The sequence below is a fragment of the Centropristis striata genome, chromosome 8 (genome assembly GCF_030273125.1).
Source record: "Centropristis striata isolate RG_2023a ecotype Rhode Island chromosome 8, C.striata_1.0, whole genome shotgun sequence".
NCBI classification, from domain to species: Eukaryota; Metazoa; Chordata; class Actinopteri; order Perciformes; family Serranidae; genus Centropristis; species Centropristis striata.
This window is the reverse complement of record NC_081524.1, coordinates 33,784,934-33,801,509: the sequence shown is the minus strand read 5'-3', so window position 1 is coordinate 33,801,509 and position 16,576 is coordinate 33,784,934. Positions and strand designations below refer to the sequence as shown.

Sequence of the window (16,576 nt, the reverse complement as noted above, 5' to 3'; positions counted from 1 at the left end):
TTTCTAAATTGACTCTTGAGAAAACATTCTAATTGGTCTAATGCACTTGGCCCCCCATAAGCATTATGTACACTGTTAAATTATACAGAAGATTGAATTCAGAGTTACAATTCAGGACAAATAGGGCCATTAAATGCAGTGAAGTAATTAAGTTTGTTTGAAATTGTCTAAGTATAAAACAGGACACATTTTGATAAATAAGGAGTGTGGTCTAGGACCGAGTGACCCCTCTTAGTTGATTAGTCGACTAATCGGTTGTCTGAGTCATTAAGATTTCTCTCATCAGTTAGTACGTTTTTACACTTTTTCATGCTGAATGACTTTTTTCCAAGAAACTTGAGTACATCTCTGGTAAACACAAGATTTAAAGAGGTCCTACAGCATCATTCTCTGTAGAAAAACTCAGTTTTTACAGACCTGTTGATTAATCAACTACTCGATTAGTCAATTAGTCATGTTTGCTCAAGTTCTGTAATCGAGGAAGGCCCTAGTACAGTCTCACCTTTGGTAATAATATCGTCTTGTGATTTGTGCCTGTTAAAATAAACAGTGGAAATAAATGTACATATTTCCAAAAAAAAGTAAAACTCTTACATTTCAAATGTTAAGACTTCCACTTTTGTCTAAAAACTGGTTGTCATGTTTCTTTATCCTAATAAACACATGAGCACATCAGTTTATTTTCCATCCTGTGGGCCATTAATATTCATTAGGAAATACCAAATCTGCACTGAAAATGACCCATTTTTTTAAATATAAAATGATGTATTATTAAATGGACTTCAGGCTGACAGACTGTTTTGGAAAGTTAAATGCTGTTAAATCACCGTTATTTCATTTGTTTGACAACACACTATCAACAACCACTGTTTGAATACACACTATCGCCAGCTTTATCCTTTACAGTTGTGTAAAACCTAAAAATAATAACACACATACAGCAAACAGCAACACAGCAGGCTATAAAGACAAAGAAAAATCTGCCATTGCCTGCTATTATTTTCCTTGTCTGTAGATTGCACACAGCATGATTCCATCTGCAGTTCTAACCTGCTGCTGCTTTTACTTTCCTTGCCAATAGATGGTGCAGGTTAGGCTTAAACTGCAGGTGTGAACAGCTGGTGCTCGTAAGTGTATGATATTTGTTTGGCCTTCAGCACTGACACTATATCCTGGATTGTGTTGCAGGGTCTCGGTTCTTTGGATGACGACGACCCTAACATTCTACTGGCCATCCAGCTGTCACTGCAGGACTCAGCGATGGCCGGGATTGGGTCCAACCACGATGTCCTCGCCAACGAAGCCTCGATCGGTGCTATTGGCACCTCCCTGCCTTCTAGGCTTGAACAGAGTGCTCCAGGTGTAGAGGTCCTTCCCAGAGCTTCTCTAAGCAGCTCAGAACTGCTGGAACTGGGAGATAACTTGGCCAGACTTGGCAACATTAACATCAGCAGCCAGTGCTCTGCTGCCGCCGTGGTTTCAGCCTCTGTACAGCACTGCGACAGTCACCACCGGGCCTATGGGGCCTCTGTGCCCATACCAGTGGCTCCAGGCGGCAGCAGCTCATCGACGGGCCTCTTCTCCTCTTCGAGTGACACGATAGACTCGAACACATACGGCAGCCACGACCCATCCTCGTCCTCTGGATTAGCAGCAAATGCTAACCTGCTGGGCAACATCATGGCATGGTTCCATGACATGAATCCTCAAGGCATCACCCTGGTCCATTCAACATCCTCTGACACGGACTCAAACCTCCATGCAGGCGGAGGAGGTCGCCAACACGATGACGGGAAAGGCGGGGGGGTCCTGCCTGAAAACAGGAAACCTCAAGAAGCGATGGCAGACGTGGGGTTCTGCTCTCAGAGACTGAGTGACATGGAGGAGAAGGAGAGCGCAGTAGCTCAGAGGCCGACTCAGTTAGATCTAGTGGGGCTGGACACCATGCCGCTACCTTACATGTCCACAGTTGACACAAGTGGAGGCCACGGCGAACGGAGAGGCTCCAAGGTGATCCACGTCGACACTCCACAATGTGACTCTGTATCCGACCAGCTGCCCAGCACCAGCTCCTCTGAGTGGGAGGACCAAGTGCACTTGGTATGAACTGATTGGCTGAGGTGGGAGGGAGCGCTTTCAGAAAGGCCAAAAACCACTATAGATTGCAAATGAAGTAGAGTTAAAGAATATGTGTAGCTTTCAGGTGGAATGCATACAGGATGAAGAATGTGTCAGTTTGTAAAGATGGGCTATTTAGACTTTAAGTTAGTCTGGCATTGCAGAGTCAGAACAGTGTCCTGCCCCACAACAACCAGCCCTCCTGAAAAGAAAGCACTAACTGAAGAAGAGATTACATTTGATAACAATTTTTCAAGGATATATTCCTAAAAAAAATGATTCCGTGCTGATAGAAATATGAATAACTTTTTCTGAACTTAATTATAGAGGAGATAAGAGATAGAGTAGAGACTTTAGCACAGTGCAGGTATTCTTTTTTTTCCACTGGAGTAAAAGCCTACTGTATATGTCCCAATCAGGTCTGAGAGGTTTTTCAGCTGTACATATGAACAGACTAATATCTTGGTCTAACTTTCAGTCTGTGTGGTACAGGCTGGGAGATAGTTGTCCAAACCTGCCTACGTTATAGGTGCCAAACACTGACTAGCAAAAGAACAGTTTGCAGTCACCAAGTGGATTCTTCAAAGCAAATTGTGCCTGCTTAAAACAATCAACGACTCAGCTTAACTTTAATGTGAACGTCTCGAGCCATATTTGTATCTGAGATCGTGGCTGTGTGATATTTTTAAATCCGACTATCTCAAAGCTGTTAGTGTGCTGTGTAAATCTGTAGTTTATAAAACCATAATGGTTGTGTACTTTATTATGTGAAACATTCACACAAAACAACTTAGATTATCCAAATGAAGAGGAAGTGGCCTGCTCAAACATTTCAAAATGAACTTGACAGTGGTTATTCATTTCAAAGCCTCAATCTAAGCACTTTTACAATGAGATGTGTCTTCTAAACAACAAACGCTGTCAGGCCCAGAGGGGGCGCTCAGTGTTATTCAGCTCAGTATATTCTGAATTTCATTGTAGCTTGCTTAAATTAATGTTTGAGTACTGCTGCTGAGTGTGGGCCGTGACGGAATAAGTAGACAGTGAGTAGTCTTGTTTTTCTACTGCAGGAAAAGGCCAGTGAGAGAGATAATCAGGCAAATTCATTCAGACTTTGGTGAATTAATTAATCACGCCCAAGTCACTGTAATTAATCTCTGGGTCCTATTTAAGTGTAATATAAGCAAAGCCTTCTTAGAACTCCACAGATGTCCTGGGCTGCAGGGTTAATGCATGGAGAATTCATGAATGTGTATTGCATCTCAAACACATGGGGAGTCCGAGTCTTCGAAACGGTTCTCTACACAGATAGAGAAACAGTGCCTTTATGTCAATTACCGTTCTTTCATTCTTTTTTCAAACATTTTTCTGAGTGCTAATTACACAGTATTTACAGTGTAAACAAAACAAACACCTGTTACCTTAACATTTTTTCTCACATATAGTTTGCAAAACATGAGATTTTTATTTTATTCTCATCAAAATGTAGTAGCATGAGGCTTTTTGTTGGTTCTAATAGTATTATGTTAACGGATAACACTGATTGTATATGATTTGGTATAATGGGTAACGGTTAATGTCATACTTTCAAATCTTGTTCCCAAATATTGTGAAAGAGGTTTCATTGCTCTTGTTTCTTTGCCCCACATTTTTAAATAGTTTATTTTTTTCTGTGATTTAGAAACTAAAATCACTGTATTGACTTTGGAATGGGTTGACCTACTGTATGTGTATCATGTTTCTTACCTGAAGACACTAAAATGGAGCAATGTTGCAATATTAATTAGGTATTTATTTAAAAATCAAGTTAATCCATTAAAGAAAATGGATTGTTAATAACTATGACACATTGATCAGTGTTTCACCTTTAAGACTTAATAATGTTTTTGTAAAGACTCATGTCTGACTGAAGTAAATTAGATTTTTTTCTTTTCGCTGATGCGTAGAGCCACATTAAATCTAAAGATAGTGATGACGAGTGTCTTGAAGTTGTAAAACTTTGAGTGCCATATGGTTAGTAGAGCTAACTTTGTTTGGACTTGCTTAACAGAAGTCGGCTTAACCGAGGAGATAATAGGTTGCCCTTTTTATGTAACAGTATGCTGTGCATGAAATGGGTACAAGTAGAAATGGAATTTGTACTTCCTTTGTATCTCACCTCCAATGTTCAGGTGATTTATTTTAAAATGGCATATAACATTTTGTAACTCACTGAGATTTTCTATTGTAAAGCAACTAATCCTTGAAATGCTATTTGCACTTTCATAGTCTATACTTGATACATTCCCTCTTTATATGAAAACAATGTTTGATGTGTGATGCCAATAAAGTATGTGTTGAGTTTTAATTTGTCTTTTATTGGTCATTGAGATAAATACATTCTGAGCAATCATCATAGTGCACCCACCTGGTTTCTGGGAGTGCTAAGGCTGACAGATTGTGTCCTTTAATGGAGTTAGTTTAGGATAAATGACACAATGTGATCCTCTCATCAGTAATTATTTAAGCATATGGAATGCTCATCATTTTGTCAATGATGCACAGACCACATAATAGCTGCACAACTTATTTATTTCATAAATTACTACCTGAATTGTTTAGGCACTTTGCATTTGCCTTAAAAGTGCTTTATAAGACATTCAGAAACATGGAGGTAACTGACTCAAAATGGTGATGCTAGCAGTGCTAGCCCCGCTAATGGTGCTAACAACTCTTCTGACGGCAACATTGCTGACAGAGCCAACAGAGTTTATGGGGGTTAACTCACACTCCCGGGGATGACCTGGGAGGGAAATGGAGGGTGGGTGCCACTGTGTGTCGGGACGGCGTTATCAGCTCTCCCAAGCATGGCAGACACTGCTACCAAAACAAAGGAGAGAAGCTAGGATTACAACACACAGGGAGTGTGACTTCATTCTCGGGTCAAGACGGCAGTACTGTGTGGCCTTACAGAGCAAATAGTTGTTTGCTTCCATATGAATGTTCTGAATGTAGTGTATAGCACCTTTAAACTTTTTGGCAACAGAAGACTGAAAATAAAAAGCTCCAGCCCCATATTTATAGGAATAAATATTAAGCACATGAATTGGAAGTTGAAAAGCATACTTGTGTAATATAAAATTCCTAAATGTAGCATAGTTTATTGCAGTTTATATTAATAACCCTGACACGTGACAATAAATACAAATCTGTATCTTGGACACATTTGGAGGACTAACAGAGGGTCATGAATCTTTGTTCCAAATCAACATGATGTACTTGACGGTTTGATTGTGTGTTTCTCTCATGAGGCATCCTGTTCAGTCGGGTCAGTTAGCGGCAGAGGCCAATGAGCTGCAGCAGGAGGAGGAACAGGGAGACGATGTCCAAATAGAGGTTGAGAGCGGCAAACACATACTCCTCAGGAGAGACTTCATACTTCCTGTGTTTCCCACCCAGGATAAGCTGCGTATCAAACACCAAGTACTGCAGAGAGAAAGAGAGAGATGAGAGATGCTTCAACACTAACAGCTCTGACGTCTGAAGGCAGCCTGTTTGTGTGATGAAAGAGACAGAGAGCTGGTTACAGAAATCGGTCTGAAAGGAAACACGGGCAGTATTTCTTATCTTTTAGAGAGGGGGCTGCGCAGATAAACAGGCCATGTAAATAATCGTGTAAACTGAGAGTAAGTTGTGACTTGCTGCTGACAGCCTGTTCAGCTCTGTGTGCAGCCGCAGTTTGTTCCACCAGCTGACGAGACGGGTCACAACATTTGCTGTTAATGCCAAAGGCACACAGAGAGGTGCTGTGAGAATGAAGCCTACTGCTGTTAAGTGGTGCATAATTGAAATTAAAGGGCACAAGGACATCAGAGTCTCTCTCTTTACACTAACTACTGTGACAGACACTGGAGGCAGGCTGGCATCAAATTGCACATCACAGACACTCACTTGACATTAAGCTTTAGTTTCTGACAAAGGCTTCTTTCACTTTAAAAAGGTCATTTTCAGTCTGTTTTAGATTCCACCTGTGTTGCAGAAAACCATATTCTGTCATTAAATTGTGGATGTACTTACTAGGGAAAACAGCAAGGTTCCCAGGCAGGCATATACGATGTAAAGATACTGTTGAAAGAATCAGAGACACAACATCAGAAACAGAACCGACTTTATACTGAGCTGTAATTTATTCTTTCACAAATTGGGGTAATTTATAGTTTTAAAAAATTGGAATGTTTTTTTATTGTCTATCAATAAAGAATCAAAAAAATATTTCTGATTCTGATATCTTAATAAAATGATTGTGTGCTTGTTGCACATCTTTTAACTCAGTAGCTGTAAAAATGAGCATAATTTTATACCTTTTTCCACTCTACTTTTACCATATGTGGTTCATACAATATGATGGTAAAGGTTTGATAATGGAGGCACACAATATGCTTAAAACAGCGGTGTTTATATTCTGTTCCAGCTCATTTGTTGTCGGGTAAAAATAGCTGTTTAAAATCAATGGAATGCTTATTTCTGTAAATTTGCTGCTTAAGGCTAAAACACTAACAGCCGTCACAGTTAACAGCAGTGTACATTTAAATGCATCAGTCTGAAATCAGTGCAGCTCCTGAGAGGTTTGAGAGTGCATGCACTCTTCTTTATAGTCTGCTCAGCACACAGGTCAGTGCCAGTACATCCTGGGGATAAAAGCAATGAGGCTGTATGTACTGTCTGCCTCTGACTGCACGCCACTGCAATTCATTTCAAACCTGTTCTATGTGCAAACACAGGCGTAAACACGACGGCTTCCTGATCTACCTGCGATCGTAGGATTGCACAGAGCAATGCAAACGAAAGGAGGGTCCAAGCAAACACCCACAGGCTCCCATTTAGTCCGGTGAAGTCCCACTGGTGCCAGAAGAGAGAAACATTGAATGTGACGAGCCTCTCAAACACAAAACACTAGACAGAACATCTCTCATTTACACTCATCATTGCCATAAAAGCCAGGGCGCTCAAGGTCGCCTGCATTGCAGCTGTGCTGTGAGGCGCCACAGATTACTAAATGATGAAGACATATTGCAGTTCAACACACAAGAAAATTTCTGAACGATTCCGGATGTAATGATCCTGGATAATTAATCAACCAGCTGCAATGCAGACACAGAGGAGGAGGAGGAGGGGAGGTGGCCTTTTGGCCTGGATGCCCTTTTCAGTAGACGGAAAAAAATATGGCAGTTACAACAGGAGAATCAGTAACACTGATCACCTGAGGAGCTATGGGCTAAACATGCAAGGCAGTCTGTTTGACATTTATATCGCAGTGACAGAGAAAACGAAGCTCTTTGCACAGCGTTAACTGCAAAGCAAGAGGTGCTGGAATCTGCAAGATGAACGTGAAGTCATAAAAAAAACTAAAAAAAAATAAAACTGTTTGCAGTAGTGACCGCTACTCAGCCATAAAACAAACTATTTTATGGGTCGAGGGTGCGGCACTTTTTCTATTTATATCACAGTTTCCCCCTCTACATGCAGGCTATTTAGACCTGATGCATAGGCCTTGATTCTACAGATTACTAATGAGCAGCAAGCATTTAAGAACAGATTTATTCTCAGTATAATCATTAGACACCTGCTTGCTAGTTTTATCCAATCTAAGCAGTACAAATAAATGTCTGCAGCTCCTTCAGATGCAATAAGTGGCAAAATGTGCTAAATGCCAAACTGCATTTAGAGGCAATTAAGAGGGACTCTAAATGCAATCTGAATTTGGCCTACATCTATTTCACTTGTCTAATGTTTTGCCCCACTGCCTGTATGATTACTTTTGTTCTGAATATGAGCCATTTATTGAAACAGCATGACAAACTATCCAGGGAGTGATTTGAGAAAGGTCTCCTCACTTGTGCACATTACTAACTAATCATCGCAACTTGTAATGAAACTTTTAAATGTCACTTATGCAAGCATACAGTAAGTTACATAAGCCAAGTGACAGCTTTGAGAAACAACTCTGATAGAGTACTTCTTTTTTTTTTTTATACACAAAATACCATAAGTGTTGGAAACATTAAGTCAGGGTCAGTTTTAAAATATCAGGGTTGGTCAATTATTTATGTTATTTTTAGATAATTGGTGAGAAATCAGGAATTCAAAGTGTATTTGGGATACATTTTACATATTAAAATATATCTGACTGGAAGAGCATCATGTCTATCAGTGTGTCCCTGAAATCACCCCTTTAAAGATTCATCTCAGACTGCGTTTGCTTTATTAGACAGTTCATGGTGAAAGGAGACAAACAGAAAAGGAAGAGTGGGGATTTAGTAAATAACAAAAGGCTCCAGGCCATTTCTGAACTCCAGATTTATGGCAGGAGCCTCAGCCAGCAAGGGGACAGTGGAGAGGTTTAACTCTGTCCCACCACTGGACATAAGGAATTAGCTTGATTGACAAACACACTGATCTCAGCACTAATCATAGTTTTGCCTGGACAGCAGAGCCATCAGTTTTAAACCTTTGCTGGTGACTGCATATAGCAAACACTGCGTGAGAGAACCTGGCCACCAGCTCAGCTTAACACTTTTCCTTTGACTGCACAGGAAACACAGCTCCGTGTACGGATATTTACCACTGACTGCATAAGGTGCAGTTTATGGAATTTCACTTTCGGCTGCACTGCAAACTGAGCTGACAGATCTTACCTTTGACTGCATGGCAAACAGAGTCAAGGCGAGGGACACCAGCGCTGTGGCCCCCACAGCCCACAGAACTGCTTCTGCTTCAAAGTACCTGCAGACAGATATATCAAACAGATATGCAGAGGGAAAGGCACCCCGTAGTATCATGTCAAACTACTCAGCAGGCAGACTGGGTACATGAACAGTTGGGTTCTGTTCTATCCTAAAAGGAGGAAACATTACTTTCTCATAAGAAATGTGGTAGTTTTTAATTCCATAGTCTGTATTATGTGTCTGAACTAGAGTGATGGCTGGGACCCCCCTCTGGACGTGCATTGCATAATGTATTGCCTATGTTCGTTTTATATCAGTTACAGCTTCCGTTATGGCAATGTCCCATAAATATGATAATTTGAATGTATTATTGATAGTCAGGCTTCGACTGATGCCTTTACCGTCAGGGTGACGAGTTGCTAAAAGACGAGATGTCTCACAGATGGAAAAGGTAACATGTGTTTACGTGGAAACTGCTACTGAAAAATTGGTTTTGAACTATTTGTGATGTCTCTGATTTATCTTCCGCAGACACCCCCCCAGAAAATCTGATTCCATGTGCTTTTTAATTTGGTAAACCAGCAATGATAACATCTTATCAGGTTTGATGGCTTCATCGCTGGCATGCAACACGCTATCAGATATGGATCAAATAGGGTTATTATTGTGTAAATGAGTCAGCATCAGGTGGGGATTCATCCTTGGAAACAAACACTCACACTGCCACAGACCCGAGCATCAGCCCCTCCGCAATAGTCTGAGACAGAGAGAGGGAGGGAGAGACAAATGGAAAGTAAATACATCACAAAAAAAACTGTGAAATAGAGCAGGTGCGGCGGGGGTTTAATTTGATGCCTGGCTGGTACTGCTTCTACTCACAAACAGGCCCAGGGCGATGAAATTGAGGGGGACTCGACGACGGAGGTTGTCACAGCAGGACAAGGCCACGATGAGCACCATCACCACCGCCCTATTTCACAGAGAATATAGAGTGTATCGTAAATAGCAAATAAAAAGGCTATAAACAGAAAAAAGGCACTGTGTTCAATATGTGAATTCACTGAGTGCATTATTTATTCAGTGTAGCTGGCAGTTTCCTGGATTGGGATTCAGACTGGTTGTGATTTATTTCCATGGATTTCTATGAGGGACGTTTTCATTAAGGTAACTGACCGACAGGAAGTTTGTAGTCGGCCAAACTGGTTAAAGCTACAAAGTATGCAGCGTCTAGACAATCTAACTGAATGTTTTTGATAACTTACATCATGGTGAAGGAGAACCAGTAGTTGTCCAATACCCAAAACCTGAGATCGTCCCTGTTAATCCATAAGAGAAAGGGAGAGAAAAAGAAAGGGAGGGAGGGAGGGAGAGGGAGGGGAGTGTTTAATAGAGGCGCCATTTATTTGATGGAGGGAGTAGAATGATTTTATTAAATATTAACAGAGGACAGAGCATTGTGCACATGGGAGCTGAATACAATTTATGAAAAGAAATTACTGTAGCACCGTTCTACCACATCTATTATACAAAACATATAAAGCTCTCAGGCTACTGCAAGCAAAAGATATTATGTGGCAGAAATGCCCTTTTATTCTCTGCCATCTTGGCTCACCTTACATATTTATGGTGATCTGAGCAGTGCTGGGTTGCACGCTCAGAGTTTTTCTGGGGACAGCTACGGTACTCGTGCTCCTGTGCAATGCTGACAGTCTACACTAAATGTGGATTGATGGATGGGTGCCCGACATTTTTGGAATGAACTCCCTTGTGTAATATTGTCTCACCAGTAAAGAAAAGCACAGATGATCCCGACAGTCACCAGCAGCTGAATCATCAAGGTCAAGTAGACTTTCCTTATGAAGCCTGTTCAGAGAGACACCGACACAGAGTGAGACAAGACAGATAGAACGGTTGACAGCAACAACAATAACAACATATCTGCCAGAGCAAAGCAGACAGGCAGGTAGGGTTGTTTATGTTGCACAACATTTGGAAATTGTTCTGTTTTCACCAAACACATTTCAACCTCTCATTTATTTTAAATGATTTGTGTTGCATAGGAGGTGAAGAGCCGAGTCAGGGTACAGCACAGAGATCAAGGAACAATTTTCAATTTCAAATCAATTTCAAGAAAACACCAAGAAGCAAATGAGGGAGTATATATTGTTTTTTCAGCTCATTGTTATTATTCGAGCTCTGACTACGCAAACAAAATCATATTGCTTTCTCTCTCTCTCTTTGCCCATTCCTCCCTGCTTGTTGCCCTCACCTCTCCTTATGGCAGCGTCACTGAAGCCGCTATCCTCTAAGCCAGGACTGTAGACAGGTGGAGCTTGACCATACTGCTGGCTGCCACCAGCTTCTGCCATGGCCTCAGGATGGACCACGTTATCATTGACTCCAGGAATGGAGACCACTGTGATGTTCCCCTTCCCTGCCTGTTCATCCAAACCAACAACAACAAGCAGTTGGAGCAACACTTGTAGAATATTATACTTTTGAACACAAATCAATTGATAGTGCTGTTAGCACATCCATAAAACAAAATCATCCGTGTGTAATTAAATGTTTTATGATAATCCCATGCTAAAAGGATGGCAGTGTTTGATTTTGTCTCATGCTGTACTGACTGTGCCTTCCAATATCCATATGACCATAGTATTTAGAATGCCAGATAAACATTTAGGATGTCCCAATACAAATAATTTCATGTCAATATGAAAGCTGACTTGTGTTTCTGACTATTGTGAACCACAACCCTTTCTATATGCAGTTTCAATATGCAGTTGCATAATTTTCTTTTTACTTTAAGTATGAACTGTAGCTGCCCCTCCATATATGAGCAAAACAGTCAATGTTCAAGGCCCAGTGTTAAGAAGTCGCATGTCCAAATTGTATGCATACTGCATGCAATAGTACGGTATACAGCACTTTGTAAAGCAGCTGCAGTACATAGTCATACATAAAAGTATGTGATTGAGAGCGCAGCATAATACTTTGAATACAAGAGAAATATGAAAAAAATGGGGCTAACCGTAACTCTCACTTACTTATTTCTCCTTTTCTTGTTTGACAAAATGTTCAGCTACTAACCTCCATGATCACCCCTGAGTAAGAAGCCTGTACATATTCCTGAGGATTGTACGGAGGAGGATTTGGTCCATAACCATGACTGCTGCCTTTAGTCTGGTCCATTCCACCAAAAGTTAGCAGATCTTTTCAACAACTGCGGCACAGAAGTGACAGATCAGACACACAGATAAGTTAAAGTCACGGCTGACACCACAAAAGCATCCTTTTGAACAGCGTCAGCACTTTCATCAGTGATGTTAAATTGGCAAATGGGGCAATGTCAGAGTGGAACAAATAAATGGGTAATTACAAAATGATGCATCACACAAACACGAGAGCCATCCATGACTAACATCCATAATTATGGCCTTAAGCCTCTATTTAATTGAGCTGTATGTATATTTAATGGCCAAATAGGTTGTAGTTAATTGCTCTCAGAGGAAATTCAGTTGTCATCAAGTAGGGCGGACAGACAGTAAAGTCAGGGATTCTATTTTATATATAGTGAAGACATGAGAGTCACAGATTCTCTTTGAGCTCCCTGGTTTTGCATTAGTCATTAAAGAGACAGAGCTCTAATTACTAACACAATGAGTGATTCTGTATGATATTAAACTTCAGTAAAGCCAGGACTGGAGATAAGAAACTACTACTGAGTCCTCGCTGCACTTTCAAAGAAACATCAGTGCTGCATATTAATCTGCCTTTATATGGTTTACTCAGTAACAACATACACTTCCTGTAATATTAGTAATTAGTCATGGCTTTTGAACCCATGACAGTGATAAATCATCCGCCACCTAAAACAACATTGCGACTACTTCCTCAATTCAACTCAAACTAAAGCCTGTGATGGACAGGACAGCGTGGAAATGTTTAAAAACATATTTTCAAAGATTTGAATGACAGGAAGTGGACTTTGTTTGTGTTTGCTTACATAGTGCGAAAGGTCTGAACATCACTACCCAGATATGATGAATGAAGCTCTTTCTACAGTCCCCCTTGTGTTTTCCAAGTCTTCAACGAGTGATCAATTGCTGTTTGACTTGGGTCTGTTCACATAAATCAATTAATTACTGCTCTAATCCATTCTAATGTGTCTTACCTGTGCTGCGGCGACCAGGAATCTGCTCTGCTGCTCTTCCTGTAGTGTTGGTTCCCCTTCAGGGCAAAGTCTACCTGCTATCAGTCGGTTCCCACAGAGACAGGACTTTAGCTCCGGGGGGAAACGATGTATCCCTCATTAGGCTCAATGGGATATTCAGATGAAGTTCTTAAAATGTCATTAAACCAACCAGGCTGGCATTTTGTCGGAGCAATTCGTGTCTTTACCTATTTCTTTCAGCGACACTGATCCACACAGGCCTTTAGAACAAGTTCATACTGATGTTTAAAACACTTAACAAAGGCCTGTTTGAAATTATTTCCTGTATTAATGCATCATTAACCTGCTGTGTGTAAAGAGGCAAATGGCAGCCTGTGGAATCCTGTGAGTCACACGCACTTCCTGGTTTCATGTTGGTTAAACATTGATAACAACCTGCCTGTGGAAACCATCCAGTCACAGAGACGAATGAATGATATACACCATCAATCCAACCTACACAAAAGGATTATAGGTATTGAGTCACAGTGAGGGAGAATAGCTAAAGATGTACTGTACACCAAAAAAACATGAAGTAATGTAGGTCAGTACAGTCTTAATGCTTCTCCATGGAGAATCGCCACTGAAAGGGATATAATGAAGACTCCATCCATGAATGAGAAACCATTTCATTTTCAAATTCTAATTTCTGCTTCTCAATCATGACTCATTTTGATTTAACCAAACATCTTTATATGCTGTATATTATATTGTGCCTCAAATACATAACCAGTGGTAGAAAGTAACTAAGTGCCATTTTAAGATACTTCACTACATTTCAGAGGGAAATAATGTAGTTTTTACTCAACTTTGTGTATTTATGGAAGTCCATTTTCACTAGTAAAACAAATTAATAAGATGAAAACTCAGCCTGGAGATGAAAAAAGAAAAATCCTGAAAGTCACAAAAATGTATCTAAATATCATGAGAAACTTTTGCAACATAAAGAGTAAAAAATGCTTCCCAAAGAGATCTTGTTTCTCAGACTTATCACATAGTTTTATTTCAGTAAGTGCAGCAAAAAAATATTAATTCACTCCTCCCCCATTTATGATGTTATGACCTCTAAGATTTATATTGTGATGATTTGGATGCAGAATCTTAATTGTAAAGGAGTACTTCTGCATTGTGGTATTGGCACTTTAACTGAAGTAACGGATCAGAGTACGTCTTCCACTACTGCACATAACAATTAGCTATCTAACCTCTAGATGGCATTCCAGCCTCTTCTCATGTCATGGATGAACAACCAAAGAGTCCGATAGACCTCCTACCTCATGTTCTAACACTCAGCAACTCTGCTGGGTTTTGTTTCAAGAGTGAGTCAAACTGCAGAGGACACAGACACATGATTTATAAATGATTGTATCAGCAGTTAAAGTTTGGGTATCATGGTATGCTGGTGCCAAAAACTAAAATTTAAATTCACCGGATCAGTGCACAGCACAAAAAATGGAATTTCGACTCCAAGATGGTTTTCTATGCAGTCATTTCACAGCAGCATGCAGACAGTAATCATATATCAAGCAAACACTGGGGGGCACTAGTCTCCTGTGCTTCTCCTACTAATTGCAGTGATTTGGTTGTGACTCTCCCCCTTCTATCGCTGCCACCTCCCCAACCAACCAGCAGCAACCAAATGCTCCAGAGAGCTCCCTGAAACCAGCTGCCTTAATTTTAACTGCTGGATCAAATCCTTCATTTCTCTCATCTACATGTGACGCGTTGCTGTAACAAAAGGAAACACTGTTTTTCCTTTCCTTTTCAGGCTGTTATAAATGAAAAATCATTTAATAAAATAATGAATTAAAATAAAGACTAGACGCATCATATTTGAAGGCACAGACAGCTTTTTTTCCTCACAAATACACATTCTCACCCTGTTCTCTGCTGATTGGTGTGTCAGTCAACATGGGCTGGATTTACACTGCCTGCTCAAATCTGATGAGCTTGCTCTCACCTGTTCATGAGATCTTAGTGGGATTTGAATGGATGGCACAATAAACAAAGTCACATTTGAGCAGGCAGTTGAAATCCGGGCTGTGTTGACACACCAATCAGTGTGGAGCCCAGTGTGAGGCCGCATTTAACACAGATCTGATTGTCTCTGCGCTGTCCAAACATGAGCAACACATGATGCTGGAGCCACATGGAGCAGAATGTGTGCAGAGCAGAGAACTGAGTCCCGACCATGATACACAGGAGGGAGGGGGGAGGTGAAGATGGAAAGAAAGAATGGAGAGATGGAAGAAGGAAAGGAGGACAAATCAAGTCACATCATCACAAATCACAAATCTGCCTCAAGAGAAACAGCATATGGAAGAATAGAAAGACAAACAGAACAACCTGACCACACTGCCACTGCTCTGAGAACATAAACGATGTTTAAAACAGTGACCGTTACACTTAATAAGTTATAAGGACGTGCTGATCTCCTACCAGCGAGGGCGCTAATTTAGGAATCGCTCCTGTGGGTCGTGTTAGAGGGGAGAAACAACCTATGTGCTAATGTGGTTCAGACTTCTCAGATGGACTGACTGATAGATGGGAAGGAAGGACTGGAAGGAAGAAAGAAAGATTAGAAAAAAGATACACATGGGCAGATATATAGATCTGAAAGAAGAAAGGTAGAAGAAAGGACTAAGCTAGATATGTACAGTCATGGAAAAAATGATTAGACCATTGTTTTCTTCAATTTCTTGTTCATTTTAATTCCCTGTACTACTACTTAAGGTACATTTGTTTTGACAAATATAATGATAACAACAAAAATAGGTCATAAGAGTTTAATTTAAGAGCTGATATCTAGACATTTTGATTATTGTCATATTAAATTCTTATGAGCTACTTTTGTTGCTATCAATATATTTGTACAAACAACAAACAATAACCCTACCTTTAATTGTACCAGGCATTAAAATGAACAAGACATTGAAGAAAACATAGAACACAATACAATAGACAGACAGACAGACAGACAGACAGACAGACAGATAGATAGATAGATAGATAGATAGATAGATAGATAGATAGATAGATAGATAGATAGATAGATAGATAGATAGATAGATAGATAGATAGATAGATAGATAGATAGATAGATAGATAGATAGTGCCTATCTGTCTTTGTGCAGACAGACAGTGACAGCTCTGTTTTGTCAGACTGCTACGATGCTCTTCGGGGCTTTTGGGACTGAAGATCACAGCGGGGAGTGTTCTGGTGTCACTGGAGAAGGAGAGATGTAGCCATCATGTGAGCCTCTCTTTTCACTGCATGCAGTCGTGAATTACTGCTTCCCGGCCGATGGGGCCGCAGACGGATTTATTTGGAGAATTGAAATGGAGGTTTGTGTGAGGCCTCAGAGAGCCCCAGTGCCGGTCTGGAGGTCTTCGCTACTACATGCCTCTTCATTTCTAATTTACAACCCTCCTGAAGCTGCTAATGTAGAATTTCAGCAGGATGTATGGCTGATGGGAGAGTTCTACCACGCCTCGCACTGCACACTGGGACTGCAAGTGTTACTGTAAATAATGACGC

General features: G+C 40.6%; 2 protein-coding genes across 3 annotated transcripts in view; one reads left to right on the top strand and one right to left on the bottom strand.

Moving 5' to 3' along the window:
- The window catches only part of LOC131975901 (ankyrin repeat and IBR domain-containing protein 1-like), a 33,801-nt gene extending 29,336 nt beyond the window's left edge, over window positions 1–4,465 (top strand). For both annotated transcript variants that reach the window (XM_059338716.1, XM_059338717.1), the window contains one exon: window positions 1,189–4,465. In XM_059338716.1, coding sequence (XP_059194699.1) covers window positions 1,189–2,106 — 918 coding nt within the window. In that variant the 3' untranslated portion in view covers window positions 2,107–4,465. The remainder of the gene's footprint in view (window positions 1–1,188) is intronic.
- Window positions 4,466–4,610: 145 nt separating this feature from the next.
- Window positions 4,611–13,617, bottom strand: zgc:110410 (uncharacterized protein LOC553618 homolog). Its single transcript, XM_059338718.1, has 12 exons — window positions 13,343–13,617; window positions 13,000–13,259; window positions 11,916–12,048; window positions 11,092–11,260; window positions 10,607–10,685; window positions 10,085–10,138; window positions 9,702–9,792; window positions 9,542–9,579; window positions 8,793–8,880; window positions 6,907–6,996; window positions 6,175–6,222; window positions 4,611–5,583 (listed from the first exon to the last, which is right to left on the bottom strand). Exons 3-12 carry the CDS (start codon window positions 12,015–12,017, stop codon window positions 5,431–5,433), a joined length of 912 nt encoding a protein of 303 aa, XP_059194701.1. The 5' UTR covers window positions 12,018–12,048; window positions 13,000–13,259; window positions 13,343–13,617; the 3' UTR covers window positions 4,611–5,430.
- Window positions 13,618–16,576: the final 2,959 nt, after the last annotated feature.